At 36.0% G+C, this 25119-nt stretch overlaps 1 protein-coding gene across 3 annotated transcripts; it reads left to right on the plus strand.

The window, feature by feature from the left end:
- Positions 1–3971: 3971 nt before the first annotated feature.
- Positions 3972–24893, plus strand: LOC109149372 (histone H3.2). Of its 3 annotated transcripts, XM_019297116.1 has the most exons (3): positions 3972–3978; positions 18957–18966; positions 23858–24406. In XM_019297116.1, the coding sequence occupies exon 3, from the start codon at positions 23894–23896 to the stop codon at positions 24302–24304; it is 411 nt and encodes a 136-aa protein (XP_019152661.1). In that variant the 5' UTR covers positions 3972–3978; positions 18957–18966; positions 23858–23893; the 3' UTR covers positions 24305–24406. The 3 variants fall into 3 exon arrangements, with proteins under 3 accessions (XP_019152661.1, XP_019152654.1, XP_019152669.1); XM_019297109.1 differs by lacking the exons at positions 3972–3978; positions 18957–18966 and adding an exon at positions 24726–24893 and having other exon boundaries at positions 23810–24328; XM_019297124.1 differs by lacking the exons at positions 3972–3978; positions 18957–18966 and adding an exon at positions 24726–24893 and having other exon boundaries at positions 23810–24324.
- Positions 24894–25119: the final 226 nt, after the last annotated feature.

A 25119-nucleotide genomic window follows, 5' to 3' on the forward strand; every position in this document is an offset into this window, starting at 1 on the left:
AAGAAAGTGAGTCAAGAGAGACTCAAGAGAAAGAAAGCGAGTCAAGAGAGACTCAAAAGTAAGAAAGAAAGAAAGAGACCTCCACAGAAAGTACTCTATTTTTACAACGAGTGTATATGAGTACATTTATAGTATTTCACGAGATTGCATATGAGTATGATTATAGTATTGCACGAGATTGCATATGAATATAGAACTGCACATAATTGCATATGAGTATGATTATAGTATTGCACGAGATTGCATATGAATATAGAACTACACATAATTGCATATGAGTATGATTATAGTATTGCACGAGATTGCATATGAATATAGAACTGCACATGATTGCATATGATTACAGTATTGCACGAGATTGCATATGAGTATGATTATAGTATTGCACGAGATTGCATATGAGTATGATTATAGTATTGCACGAGATTGCATATGAGTATGATGATTAGTGTTGCACAAGAATGCATTTGAGTAAAGTATCGCATGAGATTACATAGTGAGAATGTTGATTTAAGGTTGTTCATCGAGCATGACTATTTTGTTATATTTGAAGCCTTGTATATCAAGCTTATGTGATGAGAATGTGAGAATATGAGAATATCTGTTATATGGTTTATTAGTATGATCCTATCTATAAGCATGAGTTGTTTGTTATGTAATTGAAGTGTTTATATGTTGAAGTATCTAAGTGTTCAGTCTTATTTATATAAGCATGCATGCCAGTCGATATTATAGGTTGCAAGCATCTAGAAAGTATGTGATAGAATTAAAGATGATTTGAGATGAGTTTATTGTTTACAAAAGAAACCAAATGTTTTCAAAGTATGCTAGAAAGCTTTACATGGTTGAGTGTGGTTATACTTAGCTTCGTGCTAATGGGTGTTTTCCTATTTGTCTATGTGTTGATTGCAAAAACCCCTTTCAAGTGGGCCCAGCAGTGAGAAGAAATCGAGTTAGATTAGTCTCGTAGTTTGAGATGTCTAAACTCTAGTTATGTTTATGACTTTGTTATGGATTTTAGACTCATTATTGATGTTATGTTTTTTAGGATGATGTAGACTTTTAGGGTGACGTTTTTCCCCCTTATGTTTTTAGTATTCTATATGGATGCCAGATATTTATTTTATTTCTAGTTTTACCCCTTAGCCTGTGCAATCACCACGGAGTGGTGGTTGTGGCGGTGACATTCCCACTAGTTATCTTTTTAGTCATTATTTCCGCTGCTTAGTTTATGTTAATGACTGCTTAGAATTGTAATCAAGAGTTAGAAAAGTGGGGTGTTACAATAAATTTGAAGAGAATGGGAAAGATAAAGAAGATGGGTTTGAAGAAGAGATGAAAGAGGAAAAAGAGGAAGTTGAGGAAGAAAATAAGAAAGATGAGAAGGAGGAAAAGTATTATAGCATACTTGAGGGGAATATGCTTCTATAGAGCATAGTCGAGGTCCTTAATGCCTAACACTTGAGGGCATATCTTGAAGAAAGAGTGGATGTAGAAAAAAGACTCATCTCCATCAAAGTGTTCGTGGAATGTTCTTTGGAGTTTGAGTCAAGCCAAGGACGTTAAACGCGACACTTCTTGGGAGGTAACCTAAGGTTTTATTAATTTCAATAATTTTGTTGTTGTTGTTGAATAAGTGTGCAGTTCTTTCTTTCCAATTGGACTAAACTTGTAGCATGGAGAAACCATGTATGACAAGGAGGTTAAGGAAGAAGGTTGCGTACAAGATGGCATACGCATGTACGCATGGACATGCGACTTTCTGCCATTGTGAGTATGAAACCCATACGCTCGTACGAAGCGGTGTATAACTTTCTGCCACATTTCATACGAAGACAAGTACACGTTTACTCAAGGTCATATAACTTTCTGCCTCTTCGAGTATGAGCGCTAGTACGAGCATACCACCTCTCTTATAAGCTAACCCAATGCGGAGTAGTTGCAACGAAACATCATCATTGGACGATGACACGACATGTGATTGGTTTGGATTAGATGGATAACATACTTCGTTGGTACTGGTAGGGTTACTGTAGAAATCAAGGGGGGTGAGGTGAATAGACTTGTAAAGATTTTAAAAACTTTTGGGATTCGTTAAAGTACCCGATAGGTAACTTTAACGCTTCAAAAAGTATGCACTACAGAAATAATGTTAACCCTTTTAAATCTTGTTGCACGTAAATTTGATCTTCTAAAATTGTAGGTGTAACACCCCGTGTTACGATCCCTAAAACCAATTAATCACTTAACCAATTATCCAAAGAAAGAATTAAATTACAATAATTAATTAGGAAAAGGCCCACCATAGTCCGTGGGCCCTCACCTCTGAACCCAACCCTTAGTCCTAAAAGGAATAGAGTTAGCAAGCCTATAGTATTTGGGCCCCAATTAGGACTCTTAGATATATAAATAGGGGACATAGGAGGCACCTAGAACCCCCACCACAATAATCTCTCACCACACAAGAAGTTCCAAGAATTCCCTTAAGAGAAATCAAGAAAGAAGAAAGCTTAAAGAAAGATCCTTCATAGCCAAGGAATTAATTAAGGCTAAGAGGTAACCCATGTCTCAACAAAACCTATTTTCCTAGCTATGATCTCCCTCTTAGGCATCCTCCTATATTCTTGTGTCTTGATGAATTGTTATGATATTGATGATGTGATCTTGATAATTGGTGATATGGTTTTATCTTGATATTCTTGATGATGATAAGGGTTTCTTGATGATTGTGAGATGTTCTTGATGAATCTTGATATTTCTTGATATTGAAAGATGGGTTACGTCCTTGATGATTTAATTGTGATTAGAGCCCTAGGATGTAACATGGAACTCGTATGATGTTATTCTTAATGTATTGGGTGGGAATTCGCATGTTTGGGGTGTTAATTATGTTTAGAAAGCATGATAGGATATGTGCCGTATGTTTCTCGCTTTTGATCCGTTAATTGTCTACGTGTTGCCATCAATTGCGTTTTAAAGTGTCTAAGCATGGTTTCGGGTTCCACAAAGGTTCCCGGGGCGTTATTGGTGAAAAAGAGTCAGTGGGGGGTAGGTGGGGGTAGGGGACCCGCCACCTACCCGCGGCCAGGATGGACGTCGCCGGCAACGGGCAGCCGGCGGGCAGTCCCCTGCCCGCCGGGCACCCGCTGCCCGGAAGTTTGCCACCGGCGAGTGACCCTTCACCCACCGGCTACCCGCTGGAAATTCTCCCATTTTGGGATCCCGGCTTCCCCGTTTGATGTTCCCCCGACCCTCGTGGTGTCCCAACGGACTCCGTTTATCGTGCCTAAGTCTTGTTTGATGTTTCGGGTACTGTTCGTAGGATAAATGAGTCTTATATATCGCATGCTAGTTGAACTGGTATCCCGTTGGCCTAGGTGAAAGAAGTATGAACCCCTTAGGATTATTCCTAGTTTGTGGATGACCACGCATAGGTTTCATTATACGTTTTCTCCCCTTCCCAATGTGTTAATGTGGGTTGCATGTGCTTGCTATGTGTTATGTGTGCATGATACCCCAATTTGGTTGCGATCAAATTGGTTATTCCTGAGCTGCGGTTCAGAAGCTGGTTGCGGTCAGATTTACACTCCCGGGCTGCGGTCCACCGTTTGGTTGCGATCAAACGTTTTACATGAGTTGCGATTCATATTCCTGGCTGCGGTCAGATGACTACTCTTGGGCTGCGGTCCACTGTTTGGTTGCGATCAAACATTATGATGAGTTGCGGTTCATCGGTCGGTTGCGATCGACCCCTCCGTGTTGTGATACGGGGCAGGGTGCTGCGGGGCCGTGTCAGAGCTATATGCGCTGACCCTCATGTATGGGCATGCGATTGGTCCTGTGGCGCCAACAAAGTGTGCTATGTGATGAGATATGGATGGTTTGAGGTTATAAACGTTATGAAATTGTGACCATAGGATACATGCTAGTAAACCGTATATGCTTGGTTATGACTATTGGCTGTGCTTATCTCTATCTGTCGAGTCTGTTCCCTACATTTGTGAATTGTATATGCTTGATTATGACTGTTGGCTGCGCCTATCCCTATCTGTCGAGTCTATTCCCTGTTTTGAAAGCTAGAGTCTCTTAGGATATATCTTCATGCTTCGAAATGATTTTTCATATATCTATGTATATATCTATATGTATTGTATTTCAACGCGTTGGAGTGGGTTACCAGCATCTCTCGCTGAACAAATATATTTGGCTTTCAGGCACAGAGGAGTAGACACTGGAGCGCGCTAGAGTCTTGGAGCGTAGTAGTAGATAGTTTCCTTTCGGCCTGCGTGCCATGCTTATGCATTTACATTATTGAGGATATTAGTTAGTTAGCCTGTGCACCTGAGTTCTATAGCTCAGGTGTGGCATAGCACCCCGTACTCTTTATATTATGTTTTGGGATTTTAATGAGAATTTACCTTTATTATATAAGCTTCAAAAGTTTAAAAATTTCGGGGTGTTACAGTAGGTTTCCTTGAGATAATATGCAATGTATAATAAAACATGTAGAGAGAGAGAGAGAGAGAGAGATTTTATAGTGGTTCACCTAACACAACCTACTCCACTATTCTCCTTGGAACTCCTAAGGAGGATTGCACTATCCCTTAGTACAATAAGCCATGAACACAAAGTCGGCCTTGAACTCCAACAAGTTTTTCTACTATAATCAGTATACCCCGCATCTTTCTACTACTACCGAGTAAAGATTACAAAATATGAAGAAAAGTTTTTTCTTTCTCCAACTAAGAGATTTTGGCTTTGTATGTCTTGATCTTCACGAATGAGCAACACAAGTCTCTTGAGATCTGGATGTAAACTTTGAACCTTTGTCTCTCTTTCTCACTTGTCACTAAATGTGAAACTTTTCTTTGAACACTTGGAAATTTTTAATTGAACATCCCCTTCTATCTCTTTAAGAGAAGGTATTTATAGGTGTATTGGAAAAGGTCCGTTGGAGGGATACCAATTTCAAACGGCTATTACCTAGTGAGTAAAGAATATATGCTAATTTGGAGGGTAGGTGAGTTGTTAGATTTTCCAGCTGTTAGTAACTTAATTTGTGCTGAACATATATTTTTGTTTTGCACAAAATGTCATGGCTTTTAAGGAAAAATATTCTTTGGGATGTGTTCCTAGGACACATTTGTCTTGGACATATTCAACTAAGGTTTTAAGGTTTCGAACTGTTGACTCAGAGAATGTCTCGAGCAGTCCTTTCGAATGGTTAACTAGATTAACTCTTTGAACCTTAACTCTTTCGTATACCTCTCAGATATAAATGGTTGACTTCACCATTTGGTCCGCTTTACACTTCAAAAGGTAAGTCCTTCCATCATTCGATTTTTGCAACCTTTCGGTTACGAATAGTTGACCTCATCATTCGGTTTTTTATTCTTTGAATCTTCAATCTACAACCATTCTTGTCTTCATCTCAAGCTATTTGAAAGGTAACCATTCGAGTTACTATTTGAACTATTTGTTGAGATTGACCAAAACTTGACCTTTAGAGTTATCATTCAGATGATTTGTTTAACCAAATTGTTACTGCTCGAGGTACTAATCAGACTATTTGAAAGTTGAGCAGGAATAAAAGAATTGGAGACTAAAATTTCTAACTTTTGGTATCATCAAAATCTAAATACAAAATGTTTCTAAAAATTTCCCCCTTTTTGATGATGTCAAAACCTATACCCAAATTATGAGGTTGTTTTCATCCAAAAAAGGATTTTCATTACAACTCAGCCCATAAAGAACTGAATATTTAAACACTATGCAACCCACACTGAAAGTCTCTTTATTAATCATCCCAAAATTATTACAAATTACATTCAGTAGGCACAAAAGCGTAAGTAAAAAAATATTACAATAAAAAATTATTCGTTACGCAGCTTGAGGTCTTTCTCCTCTAGATATTTCTCTGCCTTTGCTGCTACTTGGTTCAAAATTCTGTTTATTTGATTCCTCATGATCACTATATTGTCTCTCACCACCAGATAGTTATAAAAGTTGGTAATCCTTAGACCCGAATAATTCTTGAAGGCTTCAAGGATGTCATCTCCTGCACTCACTCCACAACGCTACCATCTAATCAACTCAGCAGTATTCATCCCATCAACAAATGAAGTTGAATTATTTCTTAGGATATCAAATACTACACTGGTGAGAGTTACATCAGTTGGATCCCATGTGATCCTTCAAAATGAATCAAATCTTTCCTTCATTCTTTGCTTAGTAGCTTCAACTCTTCATCTCTTCTTCTCACGTTCATTCTCATCACCAACACTGCGCTATTTGTCAAAAACTTGATTGAAGGAAAAGATGTAGCAATTTCTCATTTGCTTGTCCAATTTCTTAGTCCAAGGTGGCAGGTTCTCTCCATGAGACCTCTTGTGTAATACCCCGTTATTTTGAATAATATTATTTTCATATAAATACTCAGAAAGATAAAACTATTTCTGACAATTATGGATATTTCATTATTTATAATTCGAAAACAAATTAGTTTAGTAAAAAAATCCAACTAGAACTATTTCATGAGTTTACTAACTTTATATTATATTCTTGTTTGAGCCCAAAAATCTATTTGAGATTTTATTTTATATGTGTGTGTGTGTGTATATATATATATATATATATATATATATATATATATATATATATATATATATATATATATATATATATATATATATATATATATATATGAGCTATTTGAAGATGAAAATGTGTTTTGTGTTGTGTATGGAGGTTTTTGAGATGTGTTTTGGCCTGAGAATCATAGAACAAAACGACCTCTATAGATTCATCGTTGAGCTTAGGGGACTTGCCACGGGTCTAGGAGATCCGTAACCTAGCCTTGCGAGAAGGACAAGGGCAAGTGTGGCGGGCTCTCTAGCTGTGACACCCCGAAAATTCACTCCTTAAACCCGAATTAATTTCTTAATTAATTCCTTTTGGCCTTACAATTCTTTTCTTAATTCCCCTTTGAAATTAGTTAAGGGACCTAGTTTGACCAAATCCCTTAGCATTTTAATTTTGTCAATGGGTAGACCTTATGCTTTATTCCTTGTACTCTAAACTTTGTTTTTCTCCTAACTTGTTTTTGGGAAGAAGGGGCCCTTTTGGTCTTTTCACCATTTCTAACCTTAAAAACCTACCCTAGCTAATACACTCCAAGCCATTTCATAAATTTTCCATCTCTCTATATTTAATTTAGCTTTCTCTCCAAGCTACCCTAAAACCCTCACAGCCTTGCAAAGGAAAACCACCAAGATTCCACCTTTCTACTTCATTGAGCCTAGGAGTGGTAAGATCAAGTCTTCTCTAACTTTTCTATTCAAGATTCCTTCCTCTTTCTCTAAATCTTTCTTCTATCTTGTTGGGTTTTGGGAGTTTGTAGAAGATCAAGAGGTGGGTGAGTTGCTAGGTTGATCTAGAGGAGCTTGTGGTGTTGCTTGAAGGTGTTTGCTAAGTTAAGGGGGTAACCCATGTTCTACAAAACCTATTTTATATTACTATTAATGATTTCTTGATGATCTATTGATGTTCTTGATGTTCTTGAGTGAATTTGTGCATAATATTGTGTTTATGCATGTTAGAGCTTGTGATTTAGGGTTCATAAATGCAATTCTTTGAGCTATTCTTGTGTTCAAGTTCCCTTGTTGTTGTATATGAGTTTTGAGGTGTTTTGGACTTGAACTTGTGCATTTTGGCAATTTTCTCCGAAGGAAATTTTCTCCCTGTTGACGGTACCCGCGGGCAGTGTGCCACCCGTCGTTCCACCCGCTAAGTACATGTGGTGAAGGTGGCGGGGGGGGGGGGTGGGGTACACGGGTGATTTCTCACTCGTGGTACCACCCGCTGAGTACGTGGTGGGGAGGTGGCGGGTGGTTGACCACCCACTGGTACGTTGTCTTTTGGCCTCCGTTTTGATGAACCGTTGTGCACTTGTGTGTCTTGATTGATGTTTTGTAAGTCTAGAACGATCTCTTAAGTACCGAAATAGGACTTGCGAGTCTTGAATCATGTTTATGATCCAATCTTGTGATTCATTGGATTGATATGAAGTGAATATTGTTCGTATGAGCCTTATTGATGGTCTTGATTGAATTGCATGCTAGTTACGTTGATTCGTTGGTACTAGTATGTGTTTACCTCGTATTTGTCTTGCCGTCTTGATGAGGATTGGTGACTTGTGTTACCAATCATTGTGAGCCTTTGAATTGGAAGCCTTTCGTTATTGTGGTATTCCTTGAAATGTTTCCTTCGTACTCTCTCTTGAGTTTTTCGATTGAATCTATCGTTGTGATTTGGTACATATGTTGTACATTGCCATGTTTATTCCTTGATTCGGGCTAATGATGAGCCTTGATTATCCTATGTCAATGATTGTGTGACTATGTGTATAAAAGCTGGCGGATATGAGCTGCGTGCTCAAATGATTGGCGATAAACTATCACGTGATATGTTATATAATGAAATGTAGGAGGAAAAGCAGGTGGAGGAGCTAAGTCTCCATATGGAGGGATAAGGTTGGACTGGTTGTACAGGGTGGCCTGGAGGTACAGGTTGGAACTGTTATAAAGATGGAGAGGAGTAAAGGTTGGGATGTGAAAGTGATCTTTGATTGTGTTTATTGAAATTCATTGCTTATGAGCATCTCCTTATGTGACCTTGATGATGGTTTATTGAATATCGTACCATGTTTATTGTTGAATCTGTATCATTGTCTTCTTGTGATTGATTCCATTGTTTAACAGTTGATGGTCAGTTGATTGAGAGTGTTCTATGATGAGTTATACGTTGTCTCTACTCCTTGTTTTAAAACTAGAGTTGCTAAGTTATATCTATGCATTTCAAGTCTCAAATGATTTTCTTATATCTATACTATACAGTACTCAACGCGTAGTAGTGGGTTACTTAGCATTATTCGTTAATGGGTGCTACCCCTTATGTTTGACAGGTACATAATAGTTCTCGTTCCAGCGTGCTAGAAGAAGACATAGTTTAGCGTAGCTCTCCTTTATCTCTTAGTCTAGTTATTGTGGCATGTGTGCCTAGACTTTAGACATGTGAATGTTATGACGGTTTTGGTATTAAGTACTTTGCCTTTTTTGCCTGTGCATCTAATAGTTTAGTTAGATGTGGCATAGCATTCCCCAATTGACTGTTAGCTTCGGCGATCTTTTACTACTTAATGTTAGTTTAATCTTTATCCTTAAGCTTTAATTACCTTTGTTTATTGTCTAAAATCGGGGGTGCTACACTAGCCCCGCCAGACATGCTCGTGGTAGCAACGGTGTAACACCCCCTAATTTCCATGCTAAATTAAGCCTTAGACATGCAGATAACTAGTCATAACATCATACACAGCGGAAGACTAAACAGGGATTATATAAATAGGAAATAAAGGGTGCTATGACACGCTCACCCAAAGGTGAACGCACAGGCGAAACATCTGCATAATCCACAATCTAAATTCATTCAGAAACAGGAGTACTAATGTTTAACTTTGTCACACAGGCCACAACGTCTCAAAATAAAGGGATCTAAGCTAACAGGTTGGGCTCTCGTTTACTCATCACCTGAAAGAAACACATAAAATATGGGATGACGCCTGGTCAACGAACAATGCTGGTAACCCATCAATACATGTGAAATATCATACATAGATAGGATATATGTATGTAAAATCATTTGCGAAACGGAATATATATATATATATATATATATATATATATATATATATATATATATATATATATATATATATATATATATATATATATATATATATATATAAGTTCAAAACCAAGAGCAGAAGTCAAACACGAGACTCTTTGCACTCACAATAAAGATAAGGGAACACATCCCAAGACAATAAGAAGTACAACGACACATAAGAACGGTTCAAGGCATAATCTACCATCACACAGTAGATTAACACCCGACATGCATAACACAAGAGAATAAAGACACAACCATCGACAACACATTGCCTTTGTGACAACACACTTCACAAATAGAGAAACACACAACAACGGCTACACAAGCTTTCGTGACATCACCCATCACGAATTGAGATGCCTTCCTTATGCCCGATTCCAACCTTATGGCTACCCCCAACCTTATGTCTAGTTCCAACCATTACCTCCAGGACCTCTGTACATCCAAGTCTAACCTTTTCCCTCCTGGGACCGTCGTCCCCCACCAACAACCACCAACAAGACCACCGATTTCATAGTACATGAGGGTACCAATCACACACATGGCAACACATGCCACCCAAGAAATACGTGAACCTTACACAAAGGTCACAAACTCCATAATCGCGTCATGGCCACCACGAGGACCACTGTCGTACCTTGGTGACTAATGTCCCATACCATTAATCGTGCAATCCAGGTACAGCCACACACACCACACCACAACAGGAATTAATCAATGGATCACAACGAAGATATGAAACCATACTCAATCAAGGAATGGATCACAGTCCAACAACAACGATGATTAACACAAGTCATCATCAACAATAGGAAAGGACAAACAACACACATGCTAGCATTTAAACACCGAACTAGCATGCTTATCAAACGGGTAAACCAAACGTAGTTCCGAAGAACACACAAGACCCATCACGGTTCAACGAATCACAATGTTGAACACTTAGCACGATTCAAGACACCAAAACCTACATGGATTCCTACCATATGGTTCTAGACATACGAAACATCAAGAAGACGCTCAAATAGTTCCACAAAAGAACATCGGGAAGTCAAAAGACCAAATACCGAGTCAAAAGAATCACGGGGAACAAATCCCCAAACAAGTCAACATTGTTCCCCGCGGGTGGACCCCCACCCGTAGTTCCGCCCGCGGGTACAACACCCACCGGCCATGTACCCCGCGGGTGGGGCGGCGGGTAGGCCACTGCCCGCCGTTCCGCCCGCGAGTACACCAACCTGTACCAAAATATCCCTTCGGGGATTTTCAACACCAAGCTCAAATTCAAGTCCAAAACATGTCAAATCTCACCAAATACAACAAAATTACTTGAATCAAAGGAATAGCCAAGGAATGGCATACATGAACCCTAATAACAAGCACTAGATATGCATTTTCACAAGACAATGCATAAACACTCACATTTCATAGCAAAATCACATGTAGAATCCAAGAATCATCAAATAGGTAATCAAAATAGATTTTGTAGAGCATGGGTTACCTCTTGAAGACTCAACTTTCACTTTAAACACTTCACAAAGCTCTCAACAAGGTTCCCTTTCCACACCCACTTCAAGAACACACCAAAACAACATAAAGATTTCACCTTTATAAAAAGATACCTTAGAAAACACTAAAAACACAAGAGGAGCTGAGATCTTACCCTCCTAGATGCTCAAAAGTATTAAAGGTAGAATCTTGAAGGCAAACTTGAAAGATCTTGGTAGCCATAGGTGTGGCTTGGAGAGAAAGCTAACTAGCTTTTAGAGAGAAGAGAGAGAGCTTATGATTTTTCTCTTGGAGTGTGTTTGAAGAAATGAAATGTGTCTTCCTAGGTTAGCTTGAAAGACTATTGCCAAGGAAATGTCTTATTTACCCTTACTAAGATGAAATGTGTAAGGGAACAAGGGAACAACTCTCAAAGCTTTAGGTACAACTTTTGACTTTAGGTTAACTAGTCAATTACTAGGGCTGTCAAAGTGGGCTAAAACCCGCGAGTTGGCCCGCATCCGCCCCACTACGAGGCGGGTTAGGGCCTTAAAAAAAATTGGCCCGCAAAAATGCAGGCCTAACGGGCTCGGCCCGCGCGGGTTTCGGGCGAGCCCGCGGGCCGAGCCTTAAAAAAAAAAAACAAAAAAAACTTGAGCCTTTAATTCTTTTTTGAGTAGAAATCAGAATAAACTCTATACCCTACGCCCCTTACTCCCTTATATATTCTAATTTCTAAATAATTTCTTATTAAACAAACAACTTACATACCTCACGTCTCTTCTCTGTGATTCGCGAACCCAGAGGCCAGAACACTGAACACCGCCCAATCGCCCACCGCCGTTCACCCATCACCGGCCGACCGTCCGTCCTTGCCGATCGCCACCGTCCTCCGCCGATCCCACCGTCCACCACTAATTTGATTTCTTCTTCTTCTCCGAGTCAGTCTTCGGGTTTCGGGTAAGTTGTCCTGGGATTTGTCTGATAATTTTTGAAAGCATAGAAAAGTTTATAATTCAAATAAAAATTGAACACTTCTAGTTCTAGCTAATATTTAATTTTTTTATATATAATATTTAAGGGTTGAAGTCAATTTCCTATATATTGCTTACAGCTTACAAGCAAGCCTCTAGATATATTCAAAATAGTTGTGGCTCAAATTTCCAGTTTATATTGGAAGTTTCTATATGATATCAGATTATCTTTAGGACTAGGGAAATTGAATTACCCCCAAATAGAGGAATGTTAAACTAACATGCTTCAACACTGTTAAATAGAGTTGTGTTAAATTAGCATGTTAATGTTAAATTAGCATGTTAAATTAGAGCTCATTGAGTTAACATTGTTTTAATATTTTTTTAATGGCAGGGAGATGGATTCTCAACAGCAAAGTTCTCCAAACACTTATATCAATGTTGATTGTGAAGTTAATATGCCGGGGACAGACCGGTTTCACCTAAACCTTCAGAACAAGCTGAAAATTTAGAATCACAAAAAAGAGGTACGAAAAGACGTCAAACTTCATATGTGTGGAATCATTTTGATGTAATTGAAATTGGTGATAAACAAAGGGCTAAATGCAAATATTGTCATAAATATTATATGATGGGGTCACACCAATATGGAACATCAACTTTATCCCGTCATTTAGTTTCTTGTAAAGTAAAGCCTAAATATAATGATGTGGTTTCTATGTTAATTGATCATGAAGGAAAGTTGCGTGCCAAAAAAATTGATCATAATGTGGTCCGTGAAATGATAAGCATGAGCATTATTGAACATGATTTCCCGTATTCTTTTGTTGAATATAAGAGAATTAGAGAGTTGCACAAGTATTTGAATTCTGATTACAAATTCATAAGTAGGAATACAGCAATAGCAGATGTTTATAAGTTTTATGAGAAGGAAAAAGAGAAACTGAAGAGTAACTTGAAAATAATTCCTAGTTGAATTTGTTTGACTTCTGATCTTTGGACAGCATGCACAGTTGAGGGATATATTTGTTTAACTGCTCATTATATTGATAGTAATTGGAAGTTAAACAATAAAATATTATCCTTTTGTGCTATACTTCCCCCACATACTGGTGTTCAGTTAGCTAAGAAGCTTCTAGAATGTTTAAAAGAGTGGGGAATAGAGAAAAAATTGTTTTCTCTTATTTTGGATAATGCTTCTGCTAACGATACTATGCAAAATATCTTGAAAGGACAACTATGTTTGCAAAAGGATTTGTTGTGTAATGGGGAATTTTTTCATGTGAGATGTTCTGCACATATATTGAATCTTATTGTGCAAGATGGGTTGAAAGTGGTGGGTGATGCTTTGAATAAAATTCGAGATAGTGTGAAATATGTTAAAGGGTCGGAGGGGAGGATGAAAGTGTTTGAAGAATGTGTTGAGACAGTTGGTCTTCAACTTAAAATTGGTTTGTTAACAGATGTGCCCACTAGATGGAACTCAACTTATAAGATGCTTGATAGTGCTATTAAGTACCGACGTGCTTTTAGTAGTCTTCACTTGCTTGACACTCATTATAAGCATTGTCCTTCAAATGAGGAGTGGGCTAGGGGTGAAAAGATTTGTGAATTTTTGATGCCTTTTAATGAAATTACAAAATTGATTTCGGGTTTAACTTATCCTACTTCCAACTTATACTTCATGCAAGTATGGAAAATTGAGCTTTTGTTGAAAAGAAATTTGAATAATGAAGATGTAGTTCTTAGAAACATGGATAGTAGCATGAGAGTAAAGTTTCAAAAATATTGGGAACAATATAGTGTTATTCTTGCTATGGGAGCGGTGTTTGATCCAAGAATGAAATTTAAACTTTTGGATTTTTGCTTCAAAAAATTGGATCCAAATACTTACAAGCAAAAGTCGGATTATGTGTAAAGCAAGTTGTATATGCTCTTTGAAGCATATAAAAGCAAGTCAATGACCGCGGCTCCTAGTTCTTCAACTTTGACCACTCCTCCATGTGAAAATGCAACAATAGAAGAATCAAGTGATAAAATGATTGATGTAAGTTGTTATTTTTATGTCATTTTTGTCATTCTTTTAATCTTTTATTCTTTTATTCTTTTATTCTTTTATTATATATTGTTATAAAACACTTTTTAATATTTTTATACTTATAAATGATATAGGAGTTTGTTCAATATTGTAACCAAGATGATGTTGATAATGGAAAATCAGCATTGGATTTGTATTTGGATGAACCGCAGAAGGACATGAAGATGTTTGCTGATATGGATATCTTGAACTTTTGGAAGGAAAATAAGCATCGCTTCGGTGAGTTATCTTACATGGCATGCGATATATTAAGTATTCCTATCACTACTGTGGCATCGGAATCAGCTTTTAGTATAGGAGGTCGTGTGTTGAACAAATACCGAAATTGTATGCTTCCTTCAAACGTTCAAGATTTGCTTTGTGCTCGCAATTGGATACGCGGTTTTGAACCCCCGGATCATGGTAAATCTGATTTTTACTTCAAAATTTTTTATTTTCTTATGATTCAATTATTATGGTTATTATGTTTTGATTATTTTAAATGATGGTTAATGTATAGATGATGACGATGTTAATGGTGTTGAAGAAATTGTCCCAGTTCCATCCGAGTTTTTAGAGGTCACTATCATTACTTAGACACTAATTTGAAGACTTGAGTGGATTGAATTGAAGACAATATTGTTGTTATTTGTTATGTTTGGATTTTAAGACACTATATTATTATGATGTTTGGCTTTGATATGTATTAAATTTTTAAGATTATGGATTTGTGAATTGATAGATTGTGGTGTGAAGTGTGAACTTTTACAATATTGAATCATTTGAATGCTTTTATTTCTATTATTATATTATATATATAGGAAGTTTAATTTAAATAAATATTTTTTTTTATTTAGCAAAAGCCCGCGGGCTAGCCCACAGGGCTCGCAAGCCCGCGTGGGGCGGGCTTGGGTTGGGTATCTCCCAGCTCGCGGGCCAGCCCGCAAAAAAAACCCGCAGTGGGGCGGGCCTAATGGGGCGGGCCGGCCCGCATTGACAGCCCTATCAATTACTAGTCCCCGACTATTGAATTTTCAAGAATTTAAGTAATTAAATTACCAATTGAATTAGGATTAATTACTTAATTAATCCCTTAATCGAATTTGGATTACAGGGTGTCACAAACGGGCTCATGTGGCAGGATCTTTAGTCCCGCCACCCAAGCCCGTGAGGCCACGGGACTTCGTGGTTGGACTAGATAGTCCCGTCACAAGGCCCTGACCGCGGGACTTCTTCATAGGTCCCTTTGGACTCGTGAGTCCAAGCAGTGTTGCATTATTGTGTGATGTTTTGTGTTATGGTTTTGGAAAAACACTTATGGAAAATATTTTAAGTATTGTTGAGGAGGTTTCTTGATAGTTGTTATATAAATGTTATATGAATTGGAAGTGCTATGGTTGAGAAAATTACTATTTTGAAAATTACTACTTTGGAAATTTATTTTTGAGAAAATGTATGATTATGGTAATGATATGGAGTTATATTTGAGAAATGATATTTTGACAGCCTAAGGGCAATGAATATTGAAGTTGTAATTTCGTGTATATGTGATATTCTGTATTACTGGTTAACTTTCTAACTTAATTATCTAAGAGATCATTCTTATCGCAAAACCCTAAATATGTGTTCTACTAGTTATTGCAACAGTATACAATAAAGTGCAGAAATTAAACATGCAAAAAGTAAATGACACAAGGTATTGTTTACCCAGTTTGATATAATCTGTATCTACATCGGGGGGACCACCATCAGTGCGTCCAATCTACTATTTCAACAACAATTCATACAGAAGGTAGGAGAAAGCGAATCTCACCCAATGTGTGCCACATAGTAGTAACCCAATCTGTAGAGTCTATAGGAGATTGCCGAAGGCGGAGATTTGTGCAATCATTAGTCCAGGAAGTCCTTTTTTGGAGAGTCGCATTGTTGTTGTCCATCTCGCTGACTCACTTTTCACTGTACCGCAGTTGCATGGAATACGGTCCACTGATTTAGCTTCAAAGTGTTTCTTCTCAAGTTTCTTTTTACACTCTGAGCATTAAGTCTTGAGAAAAAGATATGTCAGAGTAAACTGTTTAGAGCACAAAGAGAGTTTCCTTTATTTAAATGTTAACCATTATCTCTTGTATATTGTTCCTTGAATAATCTCTCTATATATAAACTTTGACTCTTGAAAGACAAGTAATCTTTAAAGATATTTCATGTAGAAGATTATTGTCTTACCATTTGAGGTATATCAAGAGATGAGGACTTTCTTGTAAAATAACTGGTCACAGTATATTTCTCAAGCAAATAATTATCCGGAGTATCGGGTTATCGATCCACAGGGAAGCGGGGTGTATCAAGCACTAGTTACTAATTTATTCTTGTGAAGCTAATCCTAACGAAAATCATGGATGATTGATTAATTGTAAAAATAATTTAAAAAGCAAAGTAGCAGGTTTGTGAAAACAATAGAGAGAGAATGAGATTCTTGGGATTCAAGTGTTTAATCGCCTAGTGTCAAACCAAAGTGCAATATCAAATTTGAGTTTAACCAAATGTGAGAATGCAAACAAGGGAAAGAGTTACTCCCATAATCTCCAACCTAAAACGATACAAGTGAATATTCACTCCCGTGATATAAACATTCAACAATGTAAGAGCAAGCATTCATAATAAATTCTCAACTAATAGCCATCTCCCAATGTGCAATAGTCAAGAATTAAATCCTTAACAAATATGCTCTCTCCCAAGGTGCAATAGTTAAGTGCAATTGTGGGTGCTCTCAATTATACCCTAACTCCCGTACATAAAGATAGCTATGAAACAAGTAATTATGGCCATTAATCACAAGCATCAAAAAAATAGAACACAATTGCAACACAAGATATAAAACCCAAACATAAATATATTGAAGAATATGAGAACTAGGCACATAGGTTCATAAACACTTTTACCCAAGAATATCTAAGGTGTTTTAGCCAAGCATGGCTAAAATATTCATAGCAATATTAAAAAAAGTTTACAAGCAATCAAAGAAAGTAAAAGAATAAACGAAATGATTCTCCCAAATCTTCCTAGTGTTTCTTCTTTCTTCCCAAGGCAACTTGTAGCTCTTGATCTCTCTTTCTTGTCTTCAAAACGCAGCTAAATGTCTCTAGGGTTGAGGGAAGATGGGCTTTTTATAGCGGGAGCCAAGCGGGGGAAAATTAGGAAGTTTCCGCGCAAAATTGGAATATGCCAAAATCGACCTCTCGACGCGTCGAGCCTTCAGCTTCGCCAAATCCACAACATACTGGAATTTCTCGATGTGTCGAGTCTTTGGCGTCGACTTTTCTGACCGCTACTTAAACTTCTCGACGCGTCGAGTCTTGCTGATCTCGAACCGTAATGCTACTGGAAATTTTGGACGCATCAAGTTCCCAACTCGATGCGTCGAATCCTCAATTTCAGCATCCTTAGCCTATTTTGGCTCCAAACTTGTCGTAGGACTTCCCCTTGCCTTTGCAATTGATCTACAATGGTTCTAAAACACTATCAAACACCGTAAAACATTCAAAACAAGTATAAAACCATATATTCATAAGAAAGCAATGGAATATGCTTTTTTTAATACTGCTGACTCTATTACATTGCAATATCTGTTCATAACTACTTTCTCAAGCTAGTATCGCCTCCAGATGCTCGATCCCACAACCTCCCTTATAAGGGAGTAACTTGGTGCCATTGGACCATTTAAAGTAACATTTTCATGAACTTAAACCCAACAAATAAATTCAAACTAACAAGAGAAACATGTACAATTAAGCCCACATCAATCAAGTGATGTAACTGCTCTGCAAGGTAATCTCGGATAAGTCGGTGAAGCCTAACCGCTAGTTTCCAAGGCTCTGTTGTAGTGTATGTTCCATCAAGTATTCACTTAGTATACTAACTGACACTGATCTAACCTATCTAATTTGGCATAATAATAAAGTCAATTATAAGTTGAGGTTTACAACATTTAAACAGTAACAAACTCCCCCTTTTGGCTATTATTTGGCAAAAATAACTCGACAAAAAAAAAACAAATATAGGTAAACCAAACAATAAAAACTAAGAGCAGTTACTAAATAAAAGCATACTGATAAAGTCCTTTCCAAAGGACAATTGTTTAGACTTTACAGACCTAAGTAATGAAGTAATCAACGCACATAAACCAGTGCGGTCTGTAAACTAAGTAACAAAATATGTTGTCCAAATTAAAGTAACCAAGTAATTACTCCCCCACAATATGATACTACTACTCCCCCTTTTTTGTCATATTAATAGTCAAAGGAACTCATACTGCAGGAGTATATCTTCCACTCATAATAACGAGGGCAGGTTGGGGGTCAATGAGAACAACAAAGATAAGATTTGGGTAAGGCAATTCTACCTTTTGCTCTCTGGGATGTATGAATGAACGGATGTGGTCAAAAATGATCTTTCCCATATCAAGGCCTTGCTTGGTGCTAATTCGATACAGAAATGCAGCTAGTTCTTTAGTCACTAAGTAATAATGAGCTGAGGGGATCCAGTGCCTCAAGTCTACAAAAGTCATTAATAACCTCTGGACTGAATTTGTACCATGTCCCCTGGATGAAAACTTTATAGTGCTTGGGACAAATAGGTCACAAAGAGTTACATACGTACCATTATCGCATAGTTAAGTATCACAAAAGCTATAGCTCTCTATTACATGCTCAAAACAATGTACAAAGCATGACAAGACTATTGCTAAAAACTCATAGAAAAAAGATGCTTGGTATTTTTAAAATTTTATGATTTTTTTAACACACAATTTCTTATTTTATTTTAAATTTTAATATTTTAGTGAAACATAATATATTTTTATTATGTTCTTTAATTTTTATTTTATTATTATAAAAATAATTATTAAAATTTAATTTTATTTATATGTAATTATTAATGATTAATAAATTATTATTATTGTAGAACAAATGTATATTCTCTAAAGTCATTTCACATGATATCAGCTAAAATTAATAGCTAATGTTACCAACTACTTTTTCATGAATATCTAGTATCTGATTAAACCAACTAACACAATTAGTTAACTACTAATACAAGTTGTTAACTACTAACAATTGAGTGTCAAACAAGACGAATAGATTTATTAAAAATAAATATTCAGTAAAATAAAAATGAATTATAACATACTAAAATGAACATATATTTTATTGAATATTGACACTATATGTCCTATAATTTAAGTCATAACTTCTTTAAAAAAAAAATCAAGTTATAACAATTAGACAAAGATATGCCGGGAAATTTTTATTCGGTATATATCGCAATCAATTCAAAATTTTGTTTAGCCGTTTTCACTTTTCAAGACACATAGCAAGCGCGAAAATAAAACACCAAAAGTGATGCTTCGTAACACCATTTGCTTAAGCATCTTTACACAGATCACCATCTGGCTATCCATTTCATGTCCAATAGATTGGAGCAAATATTGAAGACTAAATTACCAATATGGCGTGGACTTCATCAAATTAAATTGAAGAGCATATTTGCGTAGACTTTGAGCTCAAATAGCAGCTGAATATTTTTTTATTGTCTCGCAACATTAAAAATAAGATAAAGCCTGCAAAGTTAGCTTTTCTACTCTACAAGACTAGCTGACAAGATTAAAAAATTTGAGATTGTCTTTTTCCAATGGACAAATTATCAAACCCATATGTAAGGATGAAGAGCTGAAGAAGCAAGACACGAATCACTCAAGGAATTCTATACAATTGTGCATGCGAACTACAAGTGAGAAAAATAACAAGTGTTTCAGAGCTTACAAAGAAATATTCAAGTGTGCTAAATCTTCATCTTTGAGAGACTTGTCATTCATTGAAGAATCCATCCAGAAGTCTCCAAGTTGAAAGCAAACAAAATCTTGTTTTCCCAAGATAAGTGGTTTCTCTACCGGAGTGTAGATAGAGGATTGTCACACGGAGTTGTGAAATCTTGGTTGTTTCTCTACCGTAGTATAGATAGAGGAAAGTAGCACGGAGTTGTGAAATCTTGGTTGCAGTGCTAGAGACACTAGTTTGGGCGTGATTAGTACGAGCTTGGTGATCAAAGAACTAGATCACAAATTCAATGTATCTTGTAACCAATGAATGGTGGATATAGTGAATTCCTCTTGGAGATAGGGGAAGAGTAGAATAGGAGGATTACATACACCTCCGAACCACTATAATTTCATGTGTTCTTTATTGCTTTACTTTAGTTATTTTTGCATGCATGATATTAATGTGAATTACACGTGACACAATCACTAAACGTATTTTATATTTCATTGTGCATAAGACACTGACAAATTGGTTAAGTGTTTTGATTTTATTATTGCATTAGCTAAATTCAAATTTGGTTTAAAAGTCTTTTCACCCCTCTAGACTTTTACCATACCCTTTTGGGACCAACAATTTTCTAAGAGACTGAAAAAAATATTTGGATAATTTTCTTTTTCTTTTAATTTTACAATGATTTAGAAAAACTCATTTTTCTTGTTTTCAAAATTCTTCAAATGCAAAAACTTACTTAAAAATCTCTACTCCACCTACCTATATGCCTTTAGTACATATCCACCACTACTTACCCCAACCACCTACCACCATTTACTCCTACCACAACTAACTGCCCTACTACATCATTACCAATTACCTACCTACCTATCTATTTTTAAACGTAACTATAATACTATATACACAATTACTATCCAACGTCATCGATCTTGTCTATTTCATATTTTCATCTATTTATCCGAACATGATATTCATTTGCACTTAAACACTACTCAATTTATCTGAATTAACAATTAGAATCCAAATTATTATTTTGGGTTACTACAATTGGTTATTAGTTCAAATATTTTTAGTTATGTTATATCTAAAAATACAAAATTTTCAAAGTATTAAAGGTAAAAAGATATCATACATATTATATTTATAAAAAAAATTATATTTATTTTTCCTAAATTGACTATATTCAAAAGTAATTTTAAATATTCGTTCTAAAAAATCAATAAAGTGAAATAAAAAAAATAATATCAAATGATATTTAAAATAATATCTACCAATGCAATGAAATCAATCCAAAATTGGAAATTTTATTTTCAATTTATTCATTTTCTTTATCAATTCTCACATGTCACGACACTTACTAAAACCAAAATTTTATCGGGTCTCCTAGGAGCTATAAATAGGCCTCCAAGAGTTATGATTGTCACACCGCAAAGTATCACAAAGGCTATAGCCCCATTACACACTCAAAACCACATACAAAACATGACAAGACTGTTGCGAAGAACACGTAGAAATAAAATGCTTGCTATATTCATTTTTAGGAGGAAGATAACAACCTCAGACAGAATGCTTATCGACAGTTACTTGAGGGATGATGTTGGTCCTGACTTCAATTATCATCTTTTTGAGTTATTGCCAGACGAGGAATTAGATTCCATGAGCCTTGAAGAGCTTCAAAGTTATGTTGAAAATTTGGAGTCTTTGGCAAGGATTATGGAAGAGTCTTCAAATTGATTTAATTGTTTTCTTGTATTTTATTTTGTCAAAACATTTGCTCCTTGATTACTTTACTTCAATTATGATTTATTATCTTTGGAATTAATGTATGTGATGGAGCAAAGCCTAATAAACAGTTATTGAGTTCATATGATCGATTGTGATATTTATAACCCTTATCCACAACCATGTTGAATGTCCATTTTGACGTACTAGGTCACTCATTGGATCTATATGGAAATACAATTGCAAAAATAATGCATCTTTCGATTCAATTATCATGTTCTTATGTATATTCGTATTATGAGATCCGTACACTAATAATCGATAAGCACTATTGTTATGTGTATAGTCAAATGACAATAAATTCTATCATTTTAGGACCTATTTTTATTTTCTAATATGTTAGCAAAGCTACTTTTGTAAAAACACTCCCACACTTTCAAGTACTAATAAGAAAGTATCCTGTATTTCCAAAACTTGTAAGGAATCTTATTAGTTTCTTAAAAGGTAGATTATTTTAAGGGAAAATAACAGTTTTAGTCCATCAATTATATTCATATATTATAGACCCAGTCTATGAATTATTAGTATACAAAGATTTTCCCATTTAATTATGTGTAAAGTGACAATTTTAGTCCATCACTAGCAAATTATGTTAATATTAATAATGCATTTTAAATTTCCAAATTATTGAGGGACATTTTAGTCAATTTTTATTTATATCATTTTGTATTAAATAATTAATTAATCGTTGAGTTTTACAAACACTTTTTTTTTTTTTTTTTTTTTTTTGTGCCATTAGAGTGTAGCTAAAAATTCAAAATTGTTTTGGTTTCTAAGTTTACTAAATATTACTAGTTGAAGTAAATATTATGAATTTAAGTACTTTGTTGTTTTCATGTCAATAAGGTGGAATGAGTCTTCAATCTATAAGCACTTTCAATTCATATGCCATTTCCATTTTCTTTAAAAAAGAAAAAGAAAAATAAAAGAAGATAGTAGTGGTTCTACCACAGTTGCATTTTCAACTTTCCATTTGCAACAAGATATTACAAAAAAACAATCATACTAGATCATTCACAAATATTAAAAAAATGTTATGAAATAGTTTGCTCACATAAAAAAAAAAAATTGTTAATATGAAAATTGATGTGAATATACATATTATAATTCACAAATCAATGTAAGTTATTTGAGCATCCATTTTACTTAAATGCTCTTCAAGAATCTATGTAAGAAACAACAAACATTACAAATAATACATACACACTGGCCATATATTCCACTAAAATATAAATATGAAACAAGCATATAAATATCACCTCAATTATTTAGAAAGATAAATTCATATTCTGACCACTAAATTGACATTTAACTTTGATACTAAAGATAAGTAAATACATGTTTATAAATCTTAGAAAACTATCCATTTTACACCTAAATGCATGTCAATGCGAGAACAACAAACTAAAGCAAATTAGATGTAAAGTGGAACATTCTGTAAGAACAAAAACCGAAAAGGTTACTGAACTTAATATCTAAGCAACCATAAAGAATAAGTAAACATAAATAATATCAACCATTTATTTGAATAAATTATTACACTAATATTTTTTATTCTCGTTAAAGGCGTAATATTATTGACTCTTATTAAAATTGTAGATGTAGATGTAAAAAGAATAAAAAATAAAAAATGAATTATAGCATACTAAAATAGACATATACGGAGTATATCGCAATCCATTCAAAATTTTGTGCTGCCGTTTTCACTTTTCAGGAAGATAGCAAGCGCGAAAATAAAACACCAAAAGTGACGCGTCGTAACATCATTCGCTTAAGCATCTTCACACGGATCACTATCCGGCTCTCCATTTCATGCCCAATCCTGACCATTAAAACTTTCCCTCAATCTACGGTTCATACTCACCTTCAAAATCCCCAAATTTCAAACCACCTCTGAAAATTCTCTTCGCTCCCGCCCTCAATCCCTATAAAATACTCCCCACTCTGTTCAAAGAAAACCATAACCTATACATACAATTTCTCTCTCTATATTCTCTCTCTCTCATCAATTAATTGTTCAGATGGCTCGTACCAAGCAGACCGCCCGCAAATCCACCGGAGGGAAGGCTCCACGGAAGCAGCTCGCCACCAAGGCCGCCAGGAAGTCTGCTCCGGCGACCGGCGGAGTGAAGAAGCCGCATCGTTTCCGGCCGGGGACGGTGGCGCTGAGGGAGATCAGGAAATACCAGAAGTCGACTGAGCTTCTGATCCGAAAGCTTCCGTTCCAGAGGCTGGTAAGGGAAATCGCTCAGGACTTCAAGACGGATCTCAGGTTCCAGAGCAGCGCGGTGGCGGCGCTTCAAGAGGCGGCCGAGGCTTACCTTGTCGGATTGTTCGAGGATACCAATCTCTGTGCGATTCACGCTAAGAGGGTCACCATTATGCCCAAGGATATCCAGCTTGCTAGGAGGATTCGTGGGGAGAGGGCCTAAGATGAAGGTTGATTGTTGTGCAATTTTGAGGCAAATTATATTACCGGTGCATGCACCGCGCTGTCTTTTTTTTTTTAAATGAAAATTAACCGTGTTTATTTCCGCCGTTTCGCACCTTTTTACAAAAAGTAACTCTGTTATTCAGTGTCATTTTGTATACACTGCAATTTTAGTTGAACACAATTACAGTTTCATTTTATATACACTGCAGTTTCATTTCACTATAATTACAGTATCATTTTGATATAACTGCAGTGTCAGTTTGGATATACTGTAGTGTCAGTTGGTGTTTAATACACCAAACAAACGGACTCCGTTAACTCTAACGGCGGGCCGTTTCTTTACTTAAAGAAACGGCGCCGTATATGGGCCGCGGTGCATAATCGATTATGTACCGCGGTCTATAATATAACAACTGCAATTTTGACTGCCCACTTTTTGCTTAGATCTATTGCCAAGTGTGGTGTAAATCTTACAAGGGTTTATGGGTAAGATGTTAATGTAGTAGTTTTGGTTTGGAATGGTTATAGCTTTTTGCTTGGGTTGTTTCAATGGGAAAAATACTTTGATGGATTTTTATTTGAGTTAATATCTAAAATAGTCATTGATTATGGTGATTTTTTTTTTTTATTTCTTTTACTTTGTTCTAAATGATTTTTGTGACATGATTTAGACTCAAATTTGTTTTTGTTAGATGTAGTCTTTTGTTTAGTTTTTCATTCCCTTGCTGTTAAATTTAGGGGTAAACATATAAATTTGGAATAATTCATGCACAAATGGCTAATAATCATCAACAAAATTCAAAATCCAGCTAC

The sequence above is a fragment of the Ipomoea nil genome, unplaced genomic scaffold, assembly GCF_001879475.1.
Source record: "Ipomoea nil cultivar Tokyo-kokei standard unplaced genomic scaffold, Asagao_1.1 scaffold0268, whole genome shotgun sequence".
NCBI lineage: Eukaryota > Viridiplantae > Streptophyta > Magnoliopsida > Solanales > Convolvulaceae > Ipomoea > Ipomoea nil.